Source organism: Haplochromis burtoni, unplaced genomic scaffold (assembly GCF_018398535.1).
Source record: "Haplochromis burtoni strain Fernald_Lab_line unplaced genomic scaffold, NCSU_Asbu1 Contig_47, whole genome shotgun sequence".
Taxonomy (NCBI): domain Eukaryota; kingdom Metazoa; phylum Chordata; class Actinopteri; order Cichliformes; family Cichlidae; genus Haplochromis; species Haplochromis burtoni.
In genome coordinates, this window is record NW_024582408.1 from 1,806,026 (window position 1) to 1,826,274 (window position 20,249).

The 20,249-nt window shown below is 41.9% G+C and overlaps 2 protein-coding genes across 2 annotated transcripts; one reads left to right on the forward strand and one right to left on the reverse strand.

The window, feature by feature from the left end:
- Positions 1–425: 425 nt before the first annotated feature.
- On the reverse strand, positions 426–10,383 carry ints7 (integrator complex subunit 7). The gene is made up of 20 exons (XM_005921548.3): positions 10,172–10,383; positions 9,894–10,023; positions 8,432–8,578; positions 7,883–8,020; positions 7,731–7,777; positions 7,250–7,449; positions 7,038–7,160; positions 6,833–6,950; positions 6,612–6,746; positions 6,419–6,516; positions 5,631–5,870; positions 5,286–5,423; positions 4,987–5,193; positions 4,554–4,748; positions 4,090–4,193; positions 3,901–3,969; positions 3,458–3,590; positions 2,503–2,601; positions 1,799–1,984; positions 426–804 (listed from the first exon to the last, which is right to left on the reverse strand). The coding sequence occupies exons 1-20, from the start codon at positions 10,263–10,265 to the stop codon at positions 523–525; spliced, it is 2,883 nt and encodes a 960-aa protein (XP_005921610.1). The 5' UTR covers positions 10,266–10,383; the 3' UTR covers positions 426–522.
- Positions 10,384–10,954: 571 nt separating this feature from the next.
- On the forward strand, positions 10,955–18,324 carry dtl (denticleless E3 ubiquitin protein ligase homolog (Drosophila)). Its single transcript, XM_005921547.3, has 15 exons — positions 10,955–11,244; positions 13,008–13,145; positions 13,247–13,339; positions 13,420–13,481; positions 13,691–13,811; positions 13,904–13,969; positions 14,125–14,240; positions 14,334–14,407; positions 14,507–14,613; positions 14,703–14,807; positions 15,284–15,396; positions 15,520–15,609; positions 15,775–15,898; positions 16,079–16,737; positions 17,579–18,324. Exons 1-15 carry the CDS (start codon positions 11,193–11,195, stop codon positions 17,642–17,644), a joined length of 1,986 nt encoding a protein of 661 aa, XP_005921609.1. The 5' UTR covers positions 10,955–11,192; the 3' UTR covers positions 17,645–18,324.
- Positions 18,325–20,249: the final 1,925 nt, after the last annotated feature.

Below are 20,249 nucleotides of genomic sequence, written 5' to 3' on the forward strand. Positions count from 1 at the left end.
AACATAACAGGAAAGTCAACTGAGGGGTAAAAATTTAAAACGCTAAACTATCAAGAAAGTGTTAAATATGATGTTATAGACCAGTCATTTAGATAAATATGAGGCTGACAGCACAGATTGTAATGGTCTTCAAATGAAGATGCTCCGTTAATTACTATGGGCTGCCCCCTGTTGGCTGTCTGTGCAACTGCATGTATGTAGGACGCTAAATCCAAGGACGTTTAGCATTAAACTATCCCAGAGAGGCTACTGCACGCATGAAATCCTATTTGAGAACATGTGAAAAATTAAAAAGCTGCATTAAATTAGGCATTTTGATGTTATCCAGACAGCAAAAGATATAAAGATGAGCATAGATGAGCATAGATAAAATAGATGAGTTAAAAGAAATAAAGTGTTCAAAAAAAAAAAAAAAACACACCAAGTTATTATTTAAATCAATTTGGTATTTTAATCATTAAAAAATATGTACATATTTAATTTCTACAAGGTCAAGTGCAGAAGGTCAAACTGTAAGCGCTACTAGAAGCGAGTGTATGTGCTCCTCTGTGGCGCGGGCTGAGCTCCGCCCTGCTGCAGCTGGTGACGGAGTTGCTGGGAGTACGGGTCCTCCAGAGATTTTACTGACACCGTCGTCTTGGGCCCCGTCTTCCACTCTATGCCACTCTCATCCACCACCGAGGCCTCCACGGTGACGGTGTGGGTGCCCAGGATGGAGAAATTCAGCAGGAACTGGGTGCTGAAGTAGTCGTTGTGGGGCTCCACACGCTGCTTGATCTCATTTGTTTTAGTATCTAGTGGAATCTGAAATGGGAAAAAAACTGTTTAAAACGTTTATACTGGTCAAACTGGTCTAATCTGTGCCATTTAATCCATCTAAACTATGTTGTAGTGAGTTGTCCAGTTTTAGAGATCAGCTGAGAAGATCGCTGACCTTTCTTAAACATAGTGAACTAGACAGCACCTCAGAGAAATCACAAGCTCATTATTCACAGCAACGCTAATGTCTATTAAGCTGCTTTGTTAGATACACGTTCTGCTGCTCAGTAATGAAAACATCCAATCAGCCAACCAGATAGCATCATCTCGATGCATTTAGGCATGCAGACGTCATCAAGACAACCTCTGAGTTCGAACTGAGCATCAGAGCATCAAAAGTTAAGGTGTATTTTTGGGCTTTTCGCCTTTATTTCAAAGTCGGGTAGTGCAGAGTAGACAGGAAAGAGGCGAGGAGAGAGCAGGGATATACGCAGCAAGGTGTCAGGGGTCGGACTTGCATGCAGAAGAGCATCTCTGACTGCACAACAGTGAAGCAAATGGGCTGCAGCTGCAGAACAAGAAACAGGAAGCTGTAGCTACAAATCACACGGGCTCATCAAAATCAATCTCTAGAAGCCTGGGAAAAAGTTGCCTGCTCTGATGAATCTCAGTTTCTGGTGTAACTTAAAAAAACAAAATCAAAAATCCACTTGACTGTGTTAAACTGGCACTCATTTGCAGTCATCTGTAATTATTACTATTGACAATAGTGGAAACTATATCCTGCAACATATATGTGGCTGGATAGTGTTTGGGAAATTCGTCTTTTAGAACCAATAACATGCTCTTTATGAGGACATGGAGACCTATTTTTATGATATTTAAACAACAGAGAGAGAGTTTACAAATCTGTGTTTAGCATTGTACTCTGTCGCAACAATTGTAAAAGTGGCAATGTAAATAAGATTTGTGACGTCTAAGTTGTTTAAGTGTCAATACAAACTAAGTACATAAAAAAACTTTGACTGAGGCCACACACCTTGTAGTCAGGTCCCGTCTTGCTCTGAAGAACTGAGGTAACATTAAGACAGACTGACTGGATCTTTCTGAAGAGTCCCGGAGTTGAGCCGTGCTGCACCACACCCTCCACCTTCAAGGTCAGCTGCTGAGTGTTCTGCACTGGGATTGGCTCGCTCGGTGTTCGCGGGGATGGTGAAAGGGCGAGCTGGAAAAAACACAACACACATAAACCTTCAGAGTACCAAAGGAAGAATGTCTTCCTTCCTCTGATGAACACCCACCTTATCGACCAAAACAGCCAAGAGAGATGTACACGTTAAAATACTAAAGTGACACTGTGGAAACGTCTCATGCGTTCCTCTTACAGCGGGCTATTTCCTGGACTATTTCTTGGCTCGACGCACTGCTTTCCAAGAAGCCCAGCCAAGAAACAGTCCAGCACATAATCCCCATAAAAACACAGAGAGGTGATTTTACATAATATGTGAATTAGTGCGCTTTAGAAGTGCTGGCAGGCAGATTTTACCTCGTCTCCAGTCTTTGTCCTGAGCTGAGCCTGCTGTCTCCCTGTATTAGCTACATATCTACTCCTAAGCGATATCAATCTTATTATCCAAGTCCAATAAACAGCTAGCTTGGGGGAAGACAGCCTGTGGTGACTGTGCCTTAGAATATGCATATCATTATTGTGCTTTTCTCTTTAAACCAACTAAAAACAGTTACCTTGATGCTGGTGGACTGCAGCTTTTGGAAGAAATATCTCTGGAAAGACAGCGGCACCTTCAGCAAAGCTATGACAGCATCACAGAGACAGCTGGTGTGCTGAAAAAACAAGCAACACATTTTCATCATTTGCTCCCACTTCATTTTTGTCATTTCCATTTTTTTCCCCCCAACCTTAAAGCAACTGAGTGGGGTCCTTTATGACCCTCGCTCTACTGTAATATGAAAGTTCTCCAATTTTTTATTTTATTTTTTTAACCAGACTTCATCTATCGGTGCGACAGGTTCACGGAAAGTTATGTGAGGTAGTTTGCAGCCCCGCAAAATTTGCTTTTTTTGCTTTTAACATTATAGATTTTGGTTGTTTGTCTTTCTGTGTTTGTTTATGAGATGTTCAAAAAGAACACTAAAATCCTAAGGTTAAATAAGGTAACACAGACTCTTTGTCAGAGCTACAGTATATGCAGACCATTTGTTGTCAGCCCCTGAGAACCCTTCTAATATTTGGGGTTATATTTCTAATTATTGTAATGTTTTCAGTGTTTCTACATATTCATCCATCCATCACCTCCCACTGATCCAACTCGGAGTTATAGAGACCGCCCTGTGACACTCTCCAGTCTTTCACAGGGCTAACACTGAGAGATGGACAACCATTCACATCTACGGCTAATTTAGAATCACCAGTTAACCTATCAAGCATGTGTTTGTCTGTGGGAGGAAGCCGGAGTACCTGGAATGAAGCCATGCACGAGTTTCTGCACAAACTGTGTGAAATATTACAAAACTGCAAACAAGATGTTTCTTTAGATTTTGTTAAAAAACATTAACAAATAACAGTCACGGACTGACTAAAGACACATAATTTCATCCACACAATTTGGGATTTTTAACTCCTTTGTCTGTGGCATTAGTACCAGACCATCGATGATGAAGTACCGAGTGTTAATCTTACCAGATGTGAGACAGGAGGGTGTTTCTTGGTGAGGCTCTCCGCTTCCTCCAGCACGTGGTTAAAGACCGACATCATCCGTCGCTCATATTCGCTCTCCGTCTGGACCGACCCCACAGTGCCGTACTCCTGAAAACTACATTACAGAAACAGATGGAAGACATGTCGGGGGAATTCACAGAAGGGACCTGTTGCTGCAAAGCGCTTTCTCTACAGATCGGTCGAGTACACGGTCCAGTGGAGGAGCTTTTGTCAAATAAAATAAGGTGCATTTACTTTTATTACACTGTCATACATCTGTGTGCAGCTTATAAAGGGCTACCTCTACGTGTGATGCTGAAAGCTAATAAAATAAAACCAAAATATAGAGGAAAAATCCTCTATATTTAATCTAAACTAGATCCATTCAAATCAAATTATTTGTTGACACTCAGAGCAGCCCTCACCTGGCAGCCTGTGGGTCCAGTATCAAAGCTTCAATCACGTGGGAGACGAGCAAGCAGCTCTGCTGTTGTCTGGGCAAACAGTTAAAGAAAACTTAAGGACATGAGTTATGAGATGATATTTAAAAAGAAAAGAAAAAAGAGAGAGAAGAAGGAAAGTATAAAAGTATGATGATGTGTGTTTAAGGATACAACTCCACATTGCGAAGGGTCGCATAATCTGCATCAAACGACGACTGGTGTAAGTCAGCATAGCGAGCAGCAAGACTTCTGAACTCATCCATGCACACCTTCATCTGGAGAGAAGAGAAACGCATCGCAGCTTCACAACTATGCTTTTATTCCTCTAGATAAAGCTAGGCAAATAAAATAATTATACTGGCTTTTTGTCGTCCAGTGAAAAGATCCAAGTAAAACTGAGCTACTGACCCGGAGGCCCAAAAGGGAAAACTATATTGAACACTGACCTTAAATCAAATTTACCTCCTAGTTAAAAGCAAATACCTCTTCAGCATGATGAACAATCTGCTCCAGTTTGCTGGTGCATTAACAGAAAGCCTAAATAGTGACCTTTGACATGCTGTAACCACAAATTCAAAATAAGTAAATAAATAAAAGGGAGTCCACTCCTCTCAGGCCAAAGTTCAGCATGTCACCTGCATTGAGATGCGGCCACAGCGTTGCAGCTCATTTCCTGAAGTGAGGGCGATGGTGGTTGCGATGGCGGGAGGAGGGCTGGTTTTCAGACTGTTGCAGGTACAAATGAGCTGCGACAAAGCTTGCAGGGTGTCGATCCGGAGCTTAATGAACTCGCACTGGAATGTGAGCGGGCTCAGAGGAGTGCTGGCAGCCTGCAGGGAGGGATTAATCAGATAAATAAGGACACAGCAGTTAAATAGTGGCGCGGGTTGAGTTGATCTAACGAGATTCTAGGTGAGTCACGTCATTAGCAGTTAGAGTTGCTTTGAAATCAGCTCTAATGGCACCCCTCTCCACACTGGCTATCAGCAGCTCTCAGCATCCTGTCACTGGTGATAGATAAACAGTATTAATGGTTTTTGACAAGCAGATGCCTGGCAGTTAACTGACTGTGAGGGAGGCGATGCCCTTTTGGTAGGAGCGCAAGGCCTCTGCGATGGCGCTCATGGCTCCGCTGTAGTCCCCGTCTTCCACGTGACTCAGGCACTGCTCAGCCTGGGAGAACTCCTTCAGGCTGCTCAGCCAGAAGTAGAAGTGCTCCGAGGCCACACGAGTCCGCACACACTGGTACAGCTCGCTGGAGAACTCGTGGCATCCCTGCAGGTGAACGATAAGAAAATAATCATCTTGCCGGAGATCCGAGGCACTTCGTGGCTGTTTGCAACACCGTTTTGATCCAAAGATCTCACCATGCGCGAGGCTTGCCGTGCAATGCGATACACCGTCCAGCCGTTAGCAACGTTCTCCAGCTGCTGTTTGATGACAGTCTTCACTTCGGCTGACAGAGACGACTGGCTTGCAACAAAAATCACTGTTGCCAAGGAAACCTGCAGCAGTGACAGTAGGGGGCGATGAGTGTGAAACTAGAAATCGGCGATATGTAAAGGCAGTAAAACAAGGAGGTAAATATTAACCGGATGCTCCTGTGAGGTTCCTCTACCTTCTATTAAAACATGAAGGCTAAATAAAACTGCATCATGTATCATTTAGTCTCCATACATCAGCTGATGCGTGAATCCTTGCACATCTCTCACCAGAAGCTCCTGCTGCTTATCGGTGGACGAGTGACTGGCCACCCTGTAGAGATCAACCAGATCCCCCAGCATACCGTCCCCCAGCACAGGCAGGTGGGTGGCGATGGCCGCCAGAGCGTGACACATGAGAACACGAGAGGAGTCGCAGGACAAGTGGAGCTGGCCGAGCAGGAATTCCACTGCAGACTGGCTGAGATGGGGTCGACTTTTCAGCAGCTTAACCAATGAGGTGAGAGCTGTCTAAAGTTGAAAACAAGAAAATGCAGAGATGGGTGTTACTACAGCAAAATGTAGATAAGGGTTGGCTGATGAGATGAATGTAAGGAGAGGCATGGAGAAACGCTCCCAAAATAATTCTCACCTCATTTGCAAAGTTTGTGCAGCTGGTATTAAAGAAAAACATTTCTTTATTCTAATAGTTAACCAGTATTTTTCAGGCAAACATGAAGAACTACAGGCAACGTGCGCTCAACCCAGGCAATCACTGGGAGATTTTTGTTGTGGCAGATCCTTCGCAACTAATTTCATCCAGTGAGAACCAGAAACCTCCAGGAACCACCGTCAACCAGCTGCCGTTACACATTTCTGTCAGACAAATCCCTGAACCATGTACGCATGAGAAACTTCAATTGGTCCAGTGAGCAGGGCAGGAGTAACAATGAACCTGTAACTCTTAAAAGTCCAGCCAAACCAAACCAGTTTTCCAAATTTAAATTAAAATACATTGTGGTACTTTTTCAGATGTTTTATAATGTAAACTCTGCCTCCTCAGGGGTCTAATGTCTTACTTTCAGTGTGGCTTGTGCACTGGGGCTGTTGTCCTGACTGCACAGCATCAGAAGGGACTCCACTCCCAAAACTGTGTCCTGCTCCAGCTGTACTATATCTGAGGAGGGGGAGATGCACACAACAACAAATATTACCACACTGATTAAGAATTAAAAGCATCCCCCAAATAGGTTATTGCCCAGTCTAACTAACCTTTCTCTGGACAGGAAATGGCAATGTTGGTGAGCACTATGACCCCGTGAGCTGCTACTGCCAGGTTGCTGTGGTAACAGCATTCCTGTGCCAACTTAACCAGGTCAGTGAGCCGGGGTGGAACCAAAGAGCCACCTGAGAAGAAAGTTTTAGAGAATGCAGATCAGTTCAGAGTGGCATTCTTTGTTTCCTAAATGCAGCGATTTAAGCGTAAACATTACCTCCCACATTACTAAAATACTGTTTGATCGCAATAGTTCCAGAGAGGGTGGAGAGAACGGCCAACATCCCCAGCTTCAAACTGTTGTAGGGGATAGTCAAAGCACACTCGCACAGCACCTGCAAAGGTAAAAGCTGTTAGATTGCAGACAGATTTTAAACATCACAACAACCCTACAGTGCAACTGTTGCCATCTGGGGCTCTACCTGAGTGTTTTCTCTTATCCACAGGTGAGGAGCCTTTTTAGCCAGGAGCTTTAAATCGTTAACTGCAAGTCTCTTCACAGCTTTTCTCGGATCATCTTTTAGGTACTGAAGGAGGAGCTGCAGCTGCAAACAGATTAGGAACCAAATCAGAGGTTCACCACAACAAACCGAAAGAAAGGAGGCATTGCTGTGTGCGAGCAAGTTGGGTCTACCTGCTTGGGGATATCTATGAGGGAAGAGGCGGCCAGCTGGGTGAAAGTATGCAGGGAGACGATGACCATGGGGGTGGAAGGATAAGAGTTCACCAGATGCTGTAAAAGCTCTCTGCTGCTGGATGCCAGGCTGGCGTCATGATGCATGTGCTGCAGCATGGGGATCAACTTCAGTTTCAGTTCCACAGGAGTGTCTAAACCTGAGGTGGAAGAAAAGATCAATGCAAATGTTATGTAAAAGATGCAGATGTTATCTGCTGGGTTATATTTGGGTTCAGCAAAATGTGTATTTGCAGTGTTTTGTGTTTCTTTTTCTCTGTGATTTCAGCATGAAGAAAAAAAAAAAAAAGAATAGCTGCACTCAGTTTAGTGAGAAAACTAAAAACAAAAGACATCAGTAATAATGAAGCTTTGAACCACGACAGCTCTCGTTTATCTTCACGTGATCTGAGACATTTTAAATACAGAATAAACATCTTACCTTGAATCATCTCACTAACTTTGTTGCAAATACCAGCTGCAAAGTCTCTGAAAATGAAAAAGAATTAATTAATTAAAAAGCCACACCACAATTAGATCATCTAAAACATCATCCCATACATCAGAGCTCACTTTTAGTCATCGTTTCCTTACTTTGACTGTGCAGAGAAGCTTGCGGCAGCAAAGATGGCTGCCTCGACTTCCACATTGTCGTGAGAGTCCAGGCTTTGGCGAATACTGTGGTGGGCATTCTTCCTCTCTGGGATGATGGAGGCCAAACTACCAAGCATCCTGAACACATAAGACAGCAGGAATTTTCTTTTGAAAAATCTGAGATGACTGAAAAAGACTGTGCACAACAAAGGTGAAGAAGAAAGTGCAGGCAGGGTGGAGTGGATGGAGACTAGTATTGGGGTAATTTGATGAAGATGTTACAATTCTCACAGAGAATGCACAGGATAAGAAAGGAGGGACACCTCAGGTTGAGCATATTGGAGTAAAAGTTAGAGAGGCAAGGCTGAGATGTTTTGGACATGTGCAGAAGAAGGACACTGGATACACTGCAAAGGATGCCAAAGCCAGGCAAGAAGGCCACAAAGGAGGTTTGTAGGTGTAGTGAAGGAGGACATGCAGAGGGTTGACAGAAGAGTGTGCTAGGGTCAGATGCGCCACTCGTGTCTATTCATGATTTCACATTATTACCTCAGAGTGATGGCTCTGGCCACAGGGTCATTACTGTGGATGACTGAAAACACCCGTTTCACAAACTCATCCACATTGAGAATCTTCTCCAAATGTTTCTCACTCTGTTGAGTCACTTTGAGTACACAGAGACGTAGAAAGTTGTTACTGGAAAAGAGAAATAAGCTTCTATTAATAAAGATGTTTGTGGCACAGTAAAGCTCATCTTTAACTTCTCGCATCTTCTAAATAGATCTCACCAACTTCAACAACATTCTATTAAAAAGTGCATAAGATGCACACCTTTATTTATTTAGGCACTTTTGAATAAAATTAAAGTTTGAAAAATCCACTTAAGTAAGAATAGTTTGTTTCTTATTCTTTCTTAAAGTGAAATAAATTCACTTCCCCCCCCCCCAAATCCTCTTATTTGGAACCTTCTCTCTCTCTTTTCATACAACTTTTTTTATTTCATTTTTTTCATGAAGAATAATTATAGTTTGTTTATTTTTAAAACCTTCCTCACACCAACATTTTTTCCTCTGTACTTACATCTATTCATACTTTTCATACAACACAATTACACATTAACACGCCTGCCCTCAATGATCAGTTTACTGGGTATGCTTAGTTTAAAGTATCATTAACTTTTAAAGATTGATAAACATCAAGTTCATTAGAGACATCAAAGACACGCAATTAGACATTAAATATAAGAATAAAATCTATTATCTGTTATTTTTTGGTGTTTCAGAGTTTATTTTATTTTTGCATTAGCTTGAGAGTGATTATGTGAACTGCATGACGGCTTAGGCTTGTGGTTAAATTGTACGCTGAATTACTAGGAGATGTTATTAAAATTTTCTCTACACTCTGAAATGCATTCGGATGCCTATATTAGATTCAGCTATAAAGAAATTGGGAAACAACTGTCAGTAAAGTAGCCTTTAACAAATAAATACATAAATAAATGATCATCTAAAGCAATAGTGATGTGCGATACCACTGATTTCCCTTCCGATCCGATACCAAGAGAGACGTCTGTCTCGCCCTAGCAGCACCTGTCCCTGTCCTCCTCTTCAGTTCGCCTCAACATAAGCTTATCATATTCTGTGATGTGATTTACTCAGAGGTGTTTGACGAGGTCAGTGGTGTTGCCACAACAACGTGTCCACACAGGACTCTGTTTGCGCTCAGCCATTGTTGTGAGTGTGCACGCCAGGGGCTGCGACACATTTATACAGCCGTATTCCGCATATGACTATGAAAGGCGTAAGAGGAAGTAGTTCCTTCCAAATTAGACGATCCGAATTGTATAGTTTCTTTCCACTGCGTTCATTTTAATGGAAAAACTACAAATTTACCCCAGAGTACTAAAATATCGATATTATAATATGAGAATCGATTCTAGAACATAAATTGCTGGTATCGGAAGAATCGATATTTCAGTATCGATCCGCACACCACTATAAAGCAATCATACCCGAGCCTGAAGATGTCTGCTAGTTTTAAAAATGCAGAGTTGATGAGGATGGGAAAGGGGTACTTCTGGAAGAGTTTGGGGAACAAAACCACAGCCTCACACTGCTCACCGAGCTTCCCCGACCGCAACCCTGAAAATAAAGGAATTTCTCCAGTCACAACAAAGCAGGAAGTTTCCATATAGTCCCTAACAGTTAATACATGACGAAAAACGACACACCGGATCAGAACACAATCAATGAACCATTTGCTAAGTCTTTAGCCAGCGAGCTAACACACCTTTGTCCAGCTCCATGAGAGCGGAGTTAGCGTCGAGCTCCTGTTCGCCATAACAAGCCTCTGACAGGAATGAGCGTGCGGTGGAGAGCGACATTACTGTGCAGTTTTTACTCCTTAATAAAAGAAGATACACTCATGAGATGTTAGCATTTCACTGTTCAGGCGGCATTCAGGAAAACACTGAGGATACAGAGACAGAACATCCGGTCTGGAGATTGACTTTCATAATAAAACGCCAGTTGTCATGGTCGCAAGCTAACAAGCTGCTTTAGGGACTGTTGTATTTAAAAATATATATTTAAGTTAAATATCTAAGTGAAATATGTATTAGTATATTATTCTAGTATCTCCTTAGCGTCAAATGATAGATTATGGATGAATCGGTAACACCATAATACTCTAAATAACAACAATTCCATTGGAGACATCAAAGTCATGGTGACTTTTAAACCTTTGTTACTTTAGTGCTTCTGTTGAAAAGAACATTTTTACGTGTGATTTTCATAACTTTTGTTGCAGTCACAGATATTCAATTTCTAGTTCAACACTGCGCACAACCTGAAATTGTGTGTTGTCACACAACTTCTAATTATACTTGCACCACTAAATGCACCATCTACATGCAGTTTGGCAGTGGTTGTATACACCAAAGTGTATTTACTAAACTAACAACTGTCTAACAGGATAAACGTGCTATGCAAAGAGGGACTAGTTATTAGTTTAATCGTTTTAAAAATATTTATTTATGCTGAAGGGGCTTCTCCTTCTCCAGTTATGGTGGGAAAGTTTACAAAGAAAGCGGAAGCAGAAGCGCTCCTGCCCAGGAAGTCGCCGTTTCCACCAATGGTTGCGCGTAACGCAAGTTTAGCGGGGAATTCAGTCCTTCTGCTCGGACGATCTCTTCGCGGGAAATAGTACCCCAGCTTCGGCACAGAAAGCGCACCGGCAGAAGCTTGACATCGAGGAAAACGTTACGTTTTTATACAAAAGCCTTTGGATCGAGTTGTGCTGCAGTGCAGGGATGCTTTTCCGCTCAGTGGTGGACAGAGGAGTGGGCAGACGGAGGCAGAATGGTGAGACAGGGATGGGTTATTTGCACGGCCATGGCTGGGCTTTAGCTAGTCTAACATGGAAGATAATGCAGTCTAACATCTCTGCTTTATGTTTCGAGGTGTCATGCTGCCAAGAGGGCTCCTAGAGTATCATTTGCACTTGCTTTTCTTTTGCCTTCAGTGTGGACTTTAACGTTTAATTCTACTTTCTTCGTGAATGTCTTTGTCGGGCTGTTCAGACTCCAACTGGTGGCACACCAACAATATGTCCTGCCTTATAACCGTAGTACATATTAGGACAGTTTCTCATATTTTGATTGGCTTTGGTTTATACAACTCAAGAGCAAGTGAGAAGACAAGCGTGCCGATCTATGCTCGTAGGTCACTTTAATAGGTACACCTGGCGAGTTGGACCCTCTTTTGTCTTCCAGGCGTAGATTCAACAAGTTGGTTAAAGCGTCCCTCAGATTTTTTGATTCATATTGACGCGATGGCATCACACAGTTTCTGCATATTTGTCGACTGTACATCAACGATGCAATGTCCTGTTTTACCACATCCCAATGGCTTGAGATCTGGCGTCTGTGGAGGCCATTTGAGTAAAGTGTGCTCATCGTCATGTTAAAGAAACCAATCTGAGAGGAAGTGAGCTCTGTGACACGGTGTTATCCTGCTGAAAGCAGCCATTACAGCCATTAGAGAAGGGTGTCACGTAGTAAAGGGTAACTTATAGAACAATCTGAAGTAGGCCAGGCTACTACAGACTACCAGACTAATGGAAAGTGGGAAGATGTTTGAGTATATTTTGAAAATATTAAAGAGTTATTTATAAAATAAGAGCCTTACTGTTACCAGTCTAAATTCATTACCCATACAGGTTATTATAGTAAATGGTCCCAAAAGAAAAAAAACAACTCTAAATCTTCTGGTAATTCAAAGAATACATACTATTTTTTTTCCTGTTAAATAAAATAGGAATTTGCCCATTGATTCATTTATAATGAAACCCAGCTAATTTTCTGTTTTTTATTCATTTATTTTATTTTTAATGGTGTCCAGTACTTATTTTGGTATAGTATAGAGAGATTTAAAATGAGTCAAATCTCTGGACCGTTAGTTTGGACTCTCGTGACGTGATCAGTTCACAAGTACAAACCAAAAATCCACATTTATGCATTCTTTGACATTTTTATACGGGCCGGTTCTGGCCCCTGGGCTGTATGTTTGACACCCCTGCATTAGAAAATCGGTACACCGTGGTCAGCAACAACAGGTAGGATGTGGTGTTTAAATGATCCTCAGCTGGCACTCGGTGTGCCAAGAAAATACTCCCCACGTCATTACACCACCAGCAGCCTGAACTGTTGATAGAAGGCAGGATGGATCCATGTTCTCATGCTGTTTGCATCAAATTCTGAACTTATTATCCGAACATCACAGCAGAAATCGAGACTTTTCAGAATAGACAATGTTTTTACAGTGTTCTGTTGTCCAATTTTGTTGATCCCGTGTGAATAGCAGCCCTAGGATCCTGTTCTTGGCCTACAAGAGCGGCAGCTGGTGTGGTCTTCTGCTGCAATGACTCCAAGGTTCAATGTGTTGCATCTCAGAGATGCTCTTCTGCATATCTTAATTGTAACAAGTGATTATTTGAGTTACAGTTGCCTTCATATCAGCTCAAAGTGATCTGATGATTGTCCTCTTAAATCTGCAATGCTTTTTAGTTAGTTTTACTGCTGTGTCTCATTGATGTCCTTCCTCTGACCATGCATCATTCTCTTCAGCTCTCCCTGCAGATCCCTGGTCCAGGTACCCTCTGAGTTCCCTGCTTGAAGGCTACCGATGCGTCCGACATGATGAACATATCTCCTATGGGAACCTTGGCGACTCTGTGCCACCGTTTGGATTAGCTTTCTCCTCTGGTAATTCATTTGTGCTTATCGTTGTAAGTGCAGAGAGAGCAAGGCCCTGTTGTCATTAATCTGTCTAACTGCAGTGTCTCTTTTCTCCTGTTTGTTTTCAGCCAGGGACCTGCAGAACATCCTCGCAGCAGCTAATGAAGAAGGCATTGTTAGGCTCTACAACACAGAGAGCCGTGAATATCCACTTCTTAAAGGTATTCTTGTGACTTGTGTTCATAATTGTCATGCCACGTATTTTGAAATGTTGGTGGCTAAAAGTGTGTTAACCTTGCAGCATGGCTGGCTCATGAGAATGCTGTCTTTGATATCGCCTGGATGCCAGGGGAGCCTCAGTTAGTAAGTGCAAATTCATTCTGTTTAGTCAGAGAATTGCAGAAAGTCAGATGTTTTTGCGTCACCCTCAAATGCATGACTCATGTAATTGCATCTGCCTTACCTGGGATTACTAATTTTTGGGTTTTTTTGTTGTTCTTTATTTTGTTGGAACCCATTAAAAACTCTGAAGCCTTTTCTTATTATTCTTTGGTCATCTGTGATCTCTTCAGGTAACTGCTGCGGGTGACCAGATGGCCAGGCTCTGGGATGTGAAGTCTGGAGAGTTGTTAGGCAGCTTCAAGGGCCACGTCTGCAGTCTTAAGTCTGTTGCATTCGCACCAGAGGAGAAAGGTATACCTTTTACTGAGCTAACACTGTGTTGGCTGTGCATTGATGATATATTGTTGTATCATGTGATTAATACATTTTCTTTTGTCACGCAGCCGTGTTTTCTACTGGAGCCAGAGATGGAAATATTATGATCTGGGACATGAGGTGCAGCAAAAAAGGTATTGATCGGAACAGTAATAGACAATTTAGCAATACATTTTAAATCATATCTTTAGCCACTTTGTTACTAGCACCACACTTATTTTTTCCTGTTTCTTTAGTTGAATTTATGAAAAATGCCACGACAATAATCAAACTTATGTCTTTCCCTCAGATGGTTTCTACAGACAGGTGAACCAGATCAGCGGAGCTCACAACAAAGCAGAGACCAACCCTCCCTCTAAAACGAAGAAGAGACGGGGCGGCATGCGCGGCATGGCTCCGAGCGTGGTGAGTTTTCTCGACAATCAGCCGTTTAATGGAATGAAAAGAGCGATGCTGCAAATGGAAATCTAATCTTTAGCTACTCCATCTTATTTGCAGGACTCCCAGCAGAGCGTTACAGTGGTTTTGTTCAGGGATCAGCACACCCTCATCTCTTCGGGAGCTGTTGACGGGTAAGAAAAGAAAGGCTTCTTGTCACCTTTTTCACATTTATAAGAGCCGTTACCAGACATTCTCGATCATTTTCTGTCTCCTTCAATTCCCTTTATCAGAGTAATCAAGATGTGGGATTTGAGGAAGAACTACACTGCACACCGTCATGATCCTGTACCCCTGCAGACATTTCCGTATCCAGGTTCTTGCACGCGGACGCGGCTGGGTTAGTTCCCTAACATGCCAAGCATCACCTTTACCTGAAATGTGCAAATAACACACAAATAACCCAGCTGTCTTTTTGACGTGCTGCAGGATATTCCGGACTCGCTCTGGACTCCGCGAGAGCCAACGTGATGTGTAACTGCACAGACGACAGCATCTATATGTTCAGTGTCTGCGGAATAAAAACGACACCAGGTAAAGAAGCTCCTCGCTCTGGCTCAACAGTGCGTGTATGTGCACTAGAGTAGAATAGGTCTTTTTTTCCAGTCACCCATTCATCACTAGATGGCGCTGATGCGCTTTGTTATGGGAGCAAAGCATCCAGCAGCAGAAGCCTCTTGATGCAAATAAAAGCCGTAGATGCTTTGTTTTCTACTGTTACGTGTTAAAGTCTGATCTGAAGTTCTGAATAGCAGTGGGTTAGGTGCTGTTTGACAGGTTGCAATACAGGAAACCATTTCAAAATGCATCATGACAGTTTTTTAATGGAAACGAAAGAGGAAAGTGTTACTAAATGTACAGAAACTAGAGGAAAGTTCAGCATTTCTCTTTTTATTGTTATATACACAGTACTGTACATTTTATCCTTTTATTTGATTGTCCTTAGACTTGTTTGTTCTCTGATCTTTGTGAATGTTTTGTCATTTTTAAGAATTATGTTTCATCCACAGTGGCAGTTTTCAGCGGTCACCAGAACTCCTCGTTTTATGTAAAGTCCAGCGTTAGCCCAGATGACCAGTTTTTGGCCAGCGGTTCGAGTGACAACCACACGTACATTTGGAAGGTGCGTTCTCGGTTATATTTTACCTGACGTAATAAAAATTGCTTTATTTTCACTCTGGGGGTTTTCTGGTGTTGAGGAACTGCGAATTTAAGGTTTTTGAACATTTTTTTTGTTACATTTCAGATCTCCAATCCTGAACTTCCTCCCATGACGCTTCAAGGTCATAGTGAGGAAGTGACGTCTGTTGCATGGTGTCCGACAGATTTCACTAAGGTAAGACGTGAGTGGTTATACAAGTATGAACACTGCTGTGAATTGGAGGAGTTTTAATGAGCCGAGAAGCACCTGAACCAGCTGCACTTTGCTGGAAGATGCGGGGCGCTCTGACTTTATTTGATTTAATGAGCTTCTGTATAAAGCCCTCTGCTCTGTTGGCAGATTGCTTCCTGTTCCGATGACCACACCGTGCGCATCTGGCGACTTCACCGAGAAAATGATGAAGTGCAGTCCTCATTAGGAGAGGCTAACCTAGTAGGCCATGCACGTCCTAAGATTCTCCCAAGTAAGTGCTTCACCTACAATGTATTCTTGTGAAGAACTAGCATATAGTCATAAAAGCGTAGAGGTTTCACTTACAGTATGTGCATGTGAATTTGTGCTTCATCATAAATCACTGCTGTCCTGCAGTTAAATACAAAACATGATCACATCTGGACTCACACTACTTTATTCTGCTGTTAAGGGCCTTCCATTCCAGCTGAGACAACCCCTGCCAAGCCCCAGAGGAGAGTGAGCCTTGGTGGCATAGCCTCACCTCAGCCTGCAGCCTGTGCTCCCAGTGGAGCCGCCCTGCCCCTTTCTTCCAGCACCACTACACCCAACCGCTCACAGGACTCTAAAACTGCAGCTGTTCGGCACAGAACTCCGCCCACTATCAAACAGTGGTTGTCCCCAAGCAGCAGAACTTCCGAACAGGCTGGCTCTCCGGCCCATTGGGTGCTGAGCCAGTCTCCCCAGAGCTCTGCAAGCAGCACGCCCCCCACAGAACGACGGGCCAAACGCAGGCTGGAAACCGGTGACGGCTCTTCTTCGAACTGTGAGGTCACTGAGCAGTGCGACTGCGTTACTGAACTCTCTCCTGCAGCCAAGAGGAGCCGGACCCTCTCTGGTGTTTGCTGCCCAGCTCAGGAGAGCCCAGCACAAACAGACTGCCACACAGAGGACAACAATGCGGCTTCATCCAGACAGACCGACAAGGAGAACTGCTCTCCCAGAGGAGTGAACTGGCTGTCAGTGATGAGCCAGAAGCTGAGGAAAGGTCAAAGAAGCCCTAGAAGTCCCAAAGACCCCAGAAGTCCCAGTGCTGCTAAGAAACAAGAAAGCAAGACACCAGCATCACCAGTAAGTATAAAACTCACAGGTTTGGGAGTGGATTAACATTCTCATCTGAAATTATCCTCAAGTTTGGTGCTGTGATGCAAGGGTGGTGTTATATGTAGTTCAGTTATACTGAAACACAATTGGCAGCCGATGAGGTGGAGATTTTAAACCGCAGCTGCCCATCAGCCACCTACAGACGCTGCTTGTTTCCACCTCCTGCTACAGCTGCTGTAGATGGTGGAGGCAAAGCAGATATGATGCCATTCCTTAAATGATTCAAGGAGATTTTCAGCAAAATATTCTTTAAGGAAAAGGAACCCATATCAGCACATACAGCAGGGGTGTCAAAAATAAGGTCCGGGGACAAAAATCGTCCCAGCACAGAGTCCTTTTTGGCGACACCGAAAGGCTTTAAAAAGCGAATGAGTGCATGGATTTTAAACTCTTATCTGTATTTTTAGAGATTTTAAAGCTTTTCCTATTGATAAAGAGCTCCCCCGTAGCAATTCATACTAAATCAACTATTACTATTACTCAACCTAAAAGTAGTTAAGTAATAGAAAAACAATTGAACACCTGTTTTTTTTTTTGTTTTTTTTTCTTCTTAATATATGTTTATTCCATAGAAAAACTACAACGCAATGGTCATTTTTCTTAGTCTTAAAGACAGGGATGAAATATTTAGTTATCAAAGTGGGCTATATGTAGCACACGATGTAAAATGAGTTTGACAGTCCTTACATACTGTAGGCATTGGCACTGATATGTGTGGGTGATTATATTTTTATTAAATGTGGCATCCATGCATGTTGTTTTAGCTTTTAAGATGATCCTTTGTTTTTTTTTCATTTCTGTTTTCCAGAATGTGTGCACCCCTCCAGCCATGAAGAAAATCTCCATGTATTTCACAAAAAGGCCTTTGGATTGACCTGGTTGTACCAAACTTGGTGCTTTTCTTTAAGAGGGTTTTATTCAAGGTGGTTTTTAAGTGGCACCCAAAAACTATAAGCCTCTTAAGATCACTGATTACTGAGATTAGAAGAGATCAGTCACTGAACATTTGATGGTTTGGATTTGACATCCAGGGACTGCTTTCAATTTTATTTAAATATGTTCTTCTTCATTTTTACGCCTCCTACAGAAATTTCTGGTGCTGTGCAGAATTTCTGGCTGGCGACTAAAGTTGCGAACATGAGTACTTCTAAAGATGCTTCAGCATTAAATCGAAGACTCCACATTTAAAAGGCTGATTAGATTTTAAAAAGTTGATCCTCAAGTGCAGAGAAAAGCATTTGTTCACAGAACAATTAAAAAAAAATCTAGTTATTTGGTTCATTTTGTTAAACCTTTTTATGAACCGCACTGTAAGCTGCTCACAGATCAGCTCTATAACATTTGTAAGCCAGCCATCGAAGTCACGTGTTTTCCGTGTACGAGCTTGCTCCTTCATATCGGAGTTGCACACGTGGTTTGCAATAGATTTTTTCCTTACTGAGCAAATTTTTGACTTGTCTATATGTACAGAAGAACCAATGAATGATGCTTGATTTATTTGTATTTAATTGATAAATCTAGCTGTAGTCAAATTTTATTAAACAGTTTTCTGCCTGTGTGTGTATTTGTGTGTATGTGAGGGACAGAGAGGGTCTGATGGGGAAGTGGTGAGAGTTTTAGTCGAGGTAATTAAAAGAGAAAATCTAAAGACTGAAAAACATTCAAACCTAAAAAATTAAATCTCTATCATCTCACACTTTTCTTTAGCTCCCTGCAGATTCGTGTGATTAGTCATGATTCGTGAGATTAGTGTTTTACAGCTATTTTGTTCCATTTGGACAGTTTTAATTTTTTTACTTAATTTTTTTTTTTTCATTTTGTATTCCAACTATAGAAATGGTTGGAAGACAATGCCAGAAAAATTGACAATCACTGCCTCTGCCCCAGAGAGGCAGAAGGGTTGTTTTTAACATGTATGTGTTATGGTAACTTATTACAGCAGCTGTGGTAAAGACTTTCAATGAAGTGACTTCCTCTGATTATAAATGTAGCTGAACTGAAGAGCACACAAACTCAACATAAAAGCATGATAGGTGAGAAAATGAACAGTAAGTTATTAAAGAAAAAAGATGGTATACTGGTATTTGATGGTAGTTACTTAAATATTTGACTTCTGTATGACTTTCAGTCTCAGATCACTGTGGAGGAATTTTTGCACGCTCTTCTTAACTGTGTCACTTCAGTTCATTGAGGTTTGTGGGCAAAGTTTATGCACAGCATTTCAGTCGGATTGAGGTCTAGACTTTGACTGCCGCTGTGCTCCTGTTACATATCACAATTTTGGCAAAACGTTAGCAGTGAGACAGATGGCTTCACACTCGACTCTATAATACTTTGATTTACAAAGGAGTTTGTGGTTGACCCAATGACTTCAAGGTGCCCAGGTCCTGTGGTTGCAAAACAAGCCCAAATCACCCCCCACTCCGCCATGGCCATTGATAGTTGGTAGGAGATGTTTGTCCTGATATGGCGTGTTTGCTTTTCTCAAAACATGATGCTGTGCATTATGGACAAACCTCTGCACTTTGGTCTTGTCCATCCAGAAGACATTTTCCAAAAGGCTTGAAGTTTGTTCAGATGTAATTTTGCAACCCTAAGCTCTGCTACAATGTTTTCTCCTGGTATGGTAGCACTAATTGTACTGCCATGAACTTTAACATTTAGCATGCTAACTGAGACCTGAGATGTAGCTCTAGGTGAATGTGTAGTTTTCTTGAGCATTGTAGAGTCTGACCTTGGGGTGACTTTGCTGGGACGTCCACTCCTGGGAAGATGTTGGTAATTCTAAATGCTTCGCTTTATGAAGTGCATTTGATTGGTAGCACTACTTACCCTCTAAATTCCCGTGGAAACAGTGAGGGACTGCATAGACTCCTGTCTAATGAAAAACTTGTTAACACTTACTGTTCCGTTTCCATTATAATAGCAAATAATTAATAGGGAAAGAAAATGGTAAAAATCTACTACAAGATTCATCTAAATAGATAAAGATAAATGACAATAATTAACATTAAGGATGGTAATTATTAACATCTTTATACAATCCATATTTAGAATTAGGCTTCTAAATATAAATATTAGGTTTCAGGACTTAGCTCTATGGCACTCTCTTTCATAATTTAGGATTTTACAATACATTATTCTAGATTTCTTTTGTGTTACTTTTGATGTAAGTGTAGTAAAAAAGAAAAAAGAAAGCTTTCTTCTTGTCTCTATTACAGACAAAGTAAATGTACTAAAATAGAAACCCAATTTCCTGTGGAAAGCCCTTATTTTAGGCTTTATACCTGTATTTTATAAACACACACAGCATGTAATGCGGAAGGCATTGAGTTAGAGAGTGATACAGGCAGGGCCAAAGCGTGTGTGAATTCCTGAATAACATACAGTTATTATCAGTTTTCCAGGGTGGAATGACTGAACAGCATACATCTTTAATGACCAGGGTGCACATGGTTGAATTTATTTTGGATTTTCTC